General features: G+C 36.8%; 2 protein-coding genes across 2 annotated transcripts; one reads left to right on the forward strand and one right to left on the reverse strand.

Moving 5' to 3' along the window:
- Positions 1-510: 510 nt before the first annotated feature.
- Positions 511-2982, forward strand: LOC147481225 (Tetratricopeptide repeat (TPR)-like superfamily protein). The gene has a single exon (XM_086581036.1). The coding sequence runs from the start codon at positions 660-662 to the stop codon at positions 2601-2603; it is 1944 nt and encodes a 647-aa protein (XP_086437162.1). The 5' UTR covers positions 511-659; the 3' UTR covers positions 2604-2982.
- A 2233-nt stretch (positions 2983-5215) lies between these two features.
- On the reverse strand, positions 5216-8634 carry LOC147481226 (GTP-binding protein YPTM2-like). Its single transcript, XM_086577743.1, has 8 exons — positions 8307-8634; positions 8037-8109; positions 7717-7764; positions 7588-7635; positions 6970-7041; positions 6744-6899; positions 6302-6405; positions 5216-5535 (listed from the first exon to the last, which is right to left on the reverse strand). Exons 1-8 carry the CDS (start codon positions 8324-8326, stop codon positions 5439-5441), a joined length of 618 nt encoding a protein of 205 aa, XP_086433869.1. The 5' UTR covers positions 8327-8634; the 3' UTR covers positions 5216-5438.
- Positions 8635-9485: the final 851 nt, after the last annotated feature.

The raw sequence follows: 9485 nt of genomic DNA on the forward strand, positions 1-9485 counted from the left end.
ATTGTGAAAACTTCGGTAAATAAGTCAATAAGGCTTAGGACAGTGTGTCCTAAGCATCTATTCACCACACATCTACCATATTTTGATAATTTGATTAGCTATTATTTTCTATTTGTTTATAAATATACACTTAACTGTATCCATTTTTTTCTTCTAAAATGTCCATGAACAAACATAAACCCTATCATAAATTTCCACCGGAAAAAAATAAAATAAAAACAAGTAAAAAACATAAACAATTATTTATTTTCTTTTTCCATTTTGTTATTGGTATTTTTTCCCTTATTTTTAATTTTAGATTTTCCTTTTTCATATAGAGGCATTTAGTAAATTCTAGGGAAATCTAATTTCTATAAACCTTTTTTCCTTTTTTTTAATAATAATAATAATAATAAAAATAAATAATTGTGGAAGAATGAAATCAAATCAACTTATGGAACTGGGGAATATGAACTAACATGAGACCAAATATCACAAATCCTATAAATACAAACAATGAGCTTGGGTGTACACAAGCCAAGCAATTTCATAATATGCTCTAGGTGTGAATAATGGTTGCCTAATTTTTATTTTTATTTTTCTTTTGGGGTTGCCTAATGTTTTTAAGTATTGAAAACATTTGACAAACTAAATCCAGTGATGTTTCAATAAAATGGACAATGTCTTTTACAATAATTAACACAAAGAGAAAGCATCACCTCTTAACCAAATTCTTGCAAACCAAACCTCAACACCTCACAACTCAAACTCCAAATGCCAAACCCACCCATAGCATGATCTCCTTATCAAGTCAATCTCAACCGTTAGATCTTAACATTGTTTCATCAAATAAGATGATTACCAATTACATCAGATCAGGTGATCTTAATTCCGCACGTGCTGTTTTTGAAAACATGATAGTTAAAACTACTGTTACTTGGAACTCAATTTTAGCTGGGTATTCAAAAAAGCCCGGGAAATTAAACGAAGCTATCAAACTGTTTGATGAAATTCCTGAACCAGATGTTTTTTCTTATAACACAATGTTAGCTTGTTATTTCCACAACTTTGATATCGAAAATGCTTGGGCATTTTTTCATAGAATACCCTTTAAGGATATCGCGTGTTGGAACACGATGATCTCAGGTTTATCACAGAATGGGGAGATGAGTGAAGCGATGGAGTTATTTTCGACAATGCCGGAGAAGAATAGTGTTTCTTGGAGTGCTATGATATCTGGGTTTGTCGAGACGGGTGACTTGGATGCCGCTGTGGGTTTGTTTCAGCGTGCTCCGGTTAAGAGTGTGGTTGCTTGGACAGCAATGGTTACGGGATATATGAAGTTTAGAAAGATCGAGTTGGCGGAAAAAATGTTTGAGGAGATGCCAGTGAGGAATTTAGTGAGTTGGAATTGTATGATTTCAGGTTATGTGGAGAATTGTCGAGCGGAAGATGGTTTAAAGCTTTTTCGGAAGATGGTGGGTTTGGGGGTAAAACCAAATCCGTCGAGCTTTAGTAGCGTTCTACTTGGTTGTAGTAATTTATCTGCACTGGAATTAGGTAAGCAAGTCCATCAGTATGCATGTAAATCACCATTGTACTTTAATACAACGGTTGGAACATCGTTGCTTAGTATGTATTGCAAATGTGGGGAATTAGATGATGCTGGAAAGTTGTTTGGGGAGGTAAGGCAGAAAGATACTGTTAGTTGGAATTCGATGATTTCTGGGTACGCTCAACATGGGTTTGGTAGGAAGGCTCTTGGGCTGTTTGGTGAGATGAATAGGAGAAGAGTCAAGCCGGATTGGATCACCTTTGTAGCGGTCTTATCGGCTTGTAACCATGCTGGGTTAGTGGATCTTGGGGTTCAGTATTTTGACAGTATGGAAACTGAGTATGGGATTGAAGCTAGGCCAGATCACTATGCATGTATAGTTGATCTTCTTGGTCGAGCTGGTCTGCTAAACAAAGCGGTAGAAGTGATAAAGAGAATGCCTTTTAAACCACATTGCGCAATATTTGGAACTCTTTTAGGCGCCTGTAGGACACACAAGAACTCAGAGGTGGCTGAATATGCAGCTCAAAACTTGCTTGATCTAGATCCGACAAGTGCTGCAGGTTATGTTCAGCTTGCTAATGTTTACGCTGCGATGAACAAATGGGACCAGGTTGGCAGAGTTCGGCAATTGATGAAGGACAATAAGGTGGTGAAAAGTCCCGGGTATAGTTGGATAGAAATAAAGAGTGTGGTTCATGAGTTCAGATCAGGAGACAGGTTACATCCTGAATTAGCTTTAATACACCAGAAGTTAAATGAGTTGGAGAAGAGTATGAAGCTGGCAGGGTACAAACTAGATCTTGATTTTGCATTGCACGATGTTGGGGAGGAACAGAAAGAGATGCTACTTATGAGGCACAGCGAGAAACTGGCTGTTGCATTTGGATTGATCAGTTCACCTCCAGGGACTCGAATTCGAGTGTTTAAGAATCTTAGAATCTGCGGGGACTGCCACAATGCCATAAAGTACATCTCAGATATCGAAAGACGGGAAATCATTGTTAGAGATACGATAAGGTTCCATCATTTTAGGAATGGGAATTGTTCATGTGGAGATTACTGGTGAGTATATTGAATGATATGGTTTCTTGTTGATAAGGCTCTATGTTTTGTAAAGGAAGAAAGATGGACAGGTATCTTATCATGGAATATAAGTTATGTCATGGAGATGAAGTGATCCTGAGAACCATCGTATGGTTTCAGACTTTCAGGATATCCTGATGGAGACTGGAGCTTAAGTTTACCCAGTGGAAGTTGGTCAATGGTGATGCGGTCTTTAGAACTTTCTGAGATTGTACCACTACCAATCACGAAACATGTTATTTGTTTATTTATAAATTCAGAACCGAAAATTTAGTCTGATTTTGTATTATTATTTGTTCATTTATACATTGAGAACTTAACATATTAATCCAAAGAAGTGTCACCTCTACACTTTCCACGAGTATGTCTTTCAATAAAGAAAGCTTAATTCTCTTAAGACTCCCGGGTTTTCCTCCTTCCCCTACGTACACTAAATTTCAGTGACTAAAAGTCTAGAACATGACTTGTAATTGTAGTCTTAACAAGTTTAGTGCCTAAAGTATGTGGGAGTTGTTACTGCTATATTGCATTGGGGGAGAGAAGAGGGGGAGTGGTCTCACCTGCTAGAAACACCTCCAGCTAGTAATTGTAGGCAAAGCCTATGGGAGCTGTTATTTTAGGGTTATTGGTTAAGAACCTGCCGGCGTGCACCTATATCAGTGAGTACCCTCCAAATAACTTCCAGAAAAACCAAAATGTAGTATTCTATAACCGACAACTACACGTGCTGGTGCAGGCAAATGGGTGTGGGTGCCTAGCCTCCAGACCCTGCACCAGTTAAAAAAGGTCTTGTATGGAGAATTGATGATGGAGAACCGGTTAGATTCTGGTTGGACCATGGCTGGTAGCCTGGTACTACAATCCTATAGTACTAAAATATTTGCCAAATCCTAGACTATGATGAGGTTGATCCCCAGCTCAAGGTATCATCAACCCTAATGGGGAGACAGACACTCAGACACATGCTTTCCCAACTTCAACCTAGTGTTCTAGTCAGTGACATCAATAAAATCCAAGCGACACACTACAGAAGATAAACGATGTGGGCACATAGCAATATTGGTCATCTCGGTTGGGAAATGAGTTTCACAAACAAGTATAGGGGATTCCCAGTTCCTGCAAAAGTTAAGAATTTCATAAGGAAGATGCGTAGAAAGCTGCCAAACATCATCTGAGAATAGATGCACAATGCACTTTCCCGCAATCAATTTGTGAAAGAGACCATCCCTTTTTGTGTCTTTTGAGTTTAGACACAGAGATCGACTTTGGCCTGTATCCTTACTTGGAAGAAGAGTATACAGTTATACACCGACTTTGTACGAAATGGAGTTGGATTAACTTCATTTTATTTATGTACTGTAGACAAGTATACTTCCTTGCAATCCTCATTGTAGTCCTATATTATGTACCTCAGCTGGCGTTGAATGCAAGCTTGAAGCACACACTTTAAACGACATATCTGAACAAACCTTTGAGTAGTTGAAAAGAATGGGTGGTGCTGAGCTCTAATAGCTCCATTAATGTAGAAGTGAATACATCTGAAAACATAGAAGATAAATGGATGGCTCCACCACCTGGGTGGGTCAAACTGAAATGTGATGCCCTTACGACAAAAAATGGGGAAAAAGAGAAGAAGAGAGAAGAAAAGAATGTAAAACTGCAGTGTTTGCTGTGATCATCAGGGACCACAACGAGATGGTGGCAGCAAAACAAGCAGGTGGAGCAACCACGGAAGAGCATGCAATGGTACAGACTACAGACAACGAGCTTGCACTGACTCTAGCACAGCAAGAGAAATAGCAGCAGCATTTTTTTTTGGGGGAAGAAAGAAAAGGAGGCCCAGGAAGGTAGCAGCTCATCTTTTGGTTGGCTCTTGAGATTGATCGAGTAGAGTTAATTTGTTTCAGTTTAAATTAAAAGAACTGCAGTTCTTTTGTAAATTTGACTAGAAAACATACGACAGGTAATTAGGCGGTATATTCTTCAGAGTTATTTTGTACGCTCTTTTTCCCCGGCACATGTCTTCAGACTTCTACTAATTAGAAGCCAAGCCACAGAAACATCTGAGGAAAATTTCATGCCATAATGTATCAGTGTATCATCTACACCGTGTAGAATAATGCTGTACCTTGTATCAATGACATATTTTTTAAGCTTACTTCATAGTCCATATTGGCTCATCTAATCATCTCCAATCTCTAAATTCAGTCATTTGTAGTATTTGACGTCCAGAAGCTATCAGAAACCGTAAGCTTAAGGTTTCTTTAAAACATTATTTTGGACTACAATTCAGTGAATTCACATTACTGAATACTGAGTTCATACAATTTGAGCAATTTAATGGATGCTAGTCTTGCTGAAAAAGCTTCTTAAGCAGCAATGTCAAATTCAGGCTCAAAGCAAATATAAATATAAAATAAAATATCACTCTTAGTTATTCCAAGAACTGCTAATAATGATCCTGATTCCTTTTTAGTACAACCGCACACAGAGGCAGAACAATAGGGTTCAAGCCAAAGCCAGCTGAAGAAGTATTTATTGGAGAGTCACAAACAAGCATCTAAGTCTAATGGAGAGTATTGCGTACACAGAAGAAACAAAAACTGCCATTCTATAGTATTTCCTGATTTGTACAGGTACTTTTCTAAATCATATAGTTGAAAAGAATTGACAATTTACGAGACACGTAAATCAGAAGTACTGGCTGATGAGGACGGACAAACAAGTGCCTTGAATACAAATAGAGAGAAACGTAGTTTTACATGCCACAAATACAAGGCACTTAACAGGGACGTAAGACAGAACACACACTTCTTGCTTAAGACAAACAGCAGGGACTGTTCTGTGCAACAGGTTGTCCTTGTATCTGTACTGTAGGCGGTCTGGCACTGTTCATGGAATGTTGACTAGCCATCCTGCAAAACACAAAGGGAAAACAAATGAATGAAGAGAATAACTTCTGGAAGAAGACAGAAAAATGGAGAGGCCTTTTGATGATGAAAAATGGGTTCTTCAACACCTGCGTCTGTATATCAAGCCAATCACATGGTAGAGATACTTCTCATACAGGTTAAACAGTAGAACATATTTTGAACTGCTTTAACAGGTCAATGTTCAAACAATCATTTGACTTGTAGAAGTTTCATAATAACATGTACATCAATACAAAAACAACTGATCATCTTTTAACTAAGTTACACTGACATGGATATGTGTCTGTATCCGACATGGATACGAAGTGTCTGACATGGAGAAATATAAAAAATTGAGGTATATTACATACAATGTGTCCGTGTGTGTCGGATACAGACACGTGGATACGTATCCGACACAGATTATTTTTGAAATATGGCATTGTCCATGAATAGTCTTTTAATTGTGTACTTGAAATATGACAGATCTATAAATATGTATAAAAACAGAAAAACCGTCAAAAGCAATCAACATGCTACAACTTTCAGCAAATGTTGTTTCCCAGTCCAGATGCCACCAATCACCACCTCAAGCTATACCTTGAACGTTACCACATCTTGATTAACTTTGTGTGTGCCCAACATTCAAGTGGATCTCTCTCTCATATAGGTCCTCACAGGAATGCAAAGTTTACTTGAACTGTCTATATTTCAGGCTATCTTCATCAAGAAATAAAGAAAATACCATATTAAAACTGGAAAACATTACCTGTTCTTGATCTCAGCAGCCATAGCCATGAAAGCTTGTTCCACATTTGTAGAATTTTTGGCACTTGTTTCCATGAATGGAATTCCAATTTCATCAGCGAATGCCTAGATAAATAAATGATAAAGATTGTTGATCAAATTTCAATAAGAGATTCTCCACATGTACACATACAGCCTAATACTTAAAGAGAATAATCTGTACACTGACTGGACTGAGTTTATATTTTTAAAGACAACTTTCATTTATTTCACAAGTAAATCTCAACCATCCTAAAGAATTATCCCCACCAGAGGAAAATGTTCACCCAGAATTTCTATCTCGCTAAACAATGTTCTAATGTTCTTCAGCTTGCAACTAGGCCAGTGTCGCTCGCACCCCCTCCCCCTTTTTCAACAATACGGTGCTGGTTTATCCCACAAAAATAAGCAGAGTAGTGTTTTACCTTGGCTGTCTCATATGACACGACTTTATTTGCTGTAAGGTCAGACTTGTTTCCAACTAAAAGCTTGTTCACATTTTCGCTTGCGTAGCGATCAATTTCATTTAACCATTGCTTCACATTGTTAAAGCTCTCCTGATCTGTTACATCATAGACAACCTGCCCAAGACAGCACCGGCATATGAGAATTCACTATGGTAAGAAAATGCAAACAGATAAGACTGCTTACAATGATACCGTGAGCTCCACGGTAATAGCTGCTAGTGATTGTCCTGAAACGTTCTTGCCCTGCAGTGTCCCACTACACAGAAAGAGCACATGATTTAGAGCATGAGAAGTTACGCCAAAAAAACAAAATTTCAGCCGCCCGGGAAAATTGACCTGGAATTTGTATGAAGTAGTTGATGAGATCATAACAATGTCTTCAGCATCAAGATTCATCATAAGAATTAAAAATAAAAAGTAACCGTCATGCACAGAATACATTTCACAATTTTATAGGTCCATTGTAATTCGGCTCAACAGAGATGTGACTTCTACCTGCCACAATTGTCTGATGTGCACTGTGTTTATTAGTGCAAAGAGCATAACTCTGTTATCAATCACCAATTTGATTTATCATTAACCTATTCCTCCATGAGATGGATATCCAATAAGTCGTAAGTACCACTTAGCATGTAAATGATGCATACCACTAAGGATAGGAATTTACTTCGCAACACCGAATCAAATTTATCATCCTTAACCTAACTGATTTGGGAACAAGTACATAACCTGTAAATCTTTAACCTAACTACATTTTTAACTATTATGTGCAGATACCAACTTAGAATAAATAAAAACTTACAATCTGAAGTTTAATGGTCTTTCCATCCTGCTCCACAGTGCGTATTTTCTACATGTTGCAAACAGGAGAATATTGTTGGTAAGTTACATTTATGCCAAAAGTAAGCTCAGAGGTAAGATCCCCACTTACAAAGTCAACTCCAATGGTGCTAATGTAACTTTCCAGATACGAGTCGTCCTGTACCATGAAGAAGAAAGATGTCAGGGCATACACAAGCCAAGCGTGGACGTATACTACAAGTCGAGCTGGGGTAGCCAGAGGCCCCTACTGATAACTTTGGATTGACCATAGAGATGTATCAATTTGTTTACGTCTGCTAGATTTTAGATAGGAGAGTCAATAATGAATCCAATTCATTTGTTCCATTGGGTTGATTTTGGTTAAAATGGCAAATATTATTAAAAAGTATGATTGAGCACTCATTTAAATACAAAAAAATAATGACTTACAGCGAATCTCAAAAGGAGACATGATTTGCCAACACCAGAATCTCCAATGAGCAAAAGCTTGAACAGATAGTCGCTGGGCAAAGAAGATGAAAAGCGCTTGTTAAATCAACAACTTCGGACTCTCTCTATTCAATAAGCAAAACATGGAAAATAAGACTTAAACCAAAGGTGACAGACAATACTAATTATATGAAACTTGGTGAACCAGTGGATCTGAAGCATAAATAAATAAATAAATATAAAGGATGTAATTGAGGTGGAGAAACATACTACTCAGGATTCATGCTCATGACTCCAAACTCTACTATAACTCAGCTGCGATAGAAAAAGGAAAATATTTTTTTTGATACTTGTGCTGTCAGCTATGATTATATGAATGGTGATGATGAGATTCAGACGTCTAATTTACTTTTGTACCCTTCAGATTCCAGTATCTAATCACTATACGGCCTACCTAAACAGGTAAACAAATCAATTTTGCGGGACTCGAGAATGTTCAGTTGGACCAGCCACATTCTCTCTCCCTCTCTATATTACACTTTAATTTTTTCTACCACTAAATATTCTTCGTCAAATATTAAAAAAAAATTGATCAAATATTTCTCTATATTACACTACCAGGTATGACCGGTGCTCAAGAGTTGTTTATGTTGTTTGTGGCATTAATCTTATTACACCCAAATATTTTCAAATGTGTAGTATAAGTGGAAATTTGTAGACATTTTATTTTGATATGGTTGTTTATTTTGTGGATGTCTGATAGCGTCTCAGACCAAAACATTGTGCCCTTTAATAGTTGGAGCTTTGGAGATATTTTACAATAAAAAGTATGTTGATCTGGTTATACAATTTCACCTTTTCTAAATACATCTAGCTACTCCTTTACTTCTTGTTATAAAGCTAAATTGTAATGAACTAAACATTTGAATATTGATATGTGCAAAATAATTTGATTACTCGGATATGAATGATAGTTGGGTACATATATAAATTGTACCTAATCAATATTATAGAGTCTATCCATAAGTTACTAGGAAAAAAAATGAACAAAAACAACTGAAAGTATATTCAGGAAAAACTTGACATGGATGTTGTCCTCTACCACGCCTTCAACACTTTTTGATGAACTTGTTCATAACTTCATATACAACCATATGAAACATTGTCCAGTATATAAATCGTGGAAAAATATTAAACAATTACCGTTTTCTCGAGCAACAGAAACATAAATATTGATTTTCAAGACAATCTTCTATTCTTCAATATAAAATTTTATTGAGTAGTCTGAGCACATTGTGAGCCATATTCTAAAGTAAAATGACACTCACATAATCAAACAATATATATATGAATAAAATACTGAATTATTAAGGCAAAACCTTAGGACTATAAATGAAGCTTGTTTAGTTGTTTTCAAGGCTATCATTTTTTTTGATTGGTAAGTCTGTT

Source organism: Coptis chinensis, chromosome 8 (assembly GCF_015680905.1).
Source record: "Coptis chinensis isolate HL-2020 chromosome 8, ASM1568090v1, whole genome shotgun sequence".
NCBI lineage: Eukaryota > Viridiplantae > Streptophyta > Magnoliopsida > Ranunculales > Ranunculaceae > Coptis > Coptis chinensis.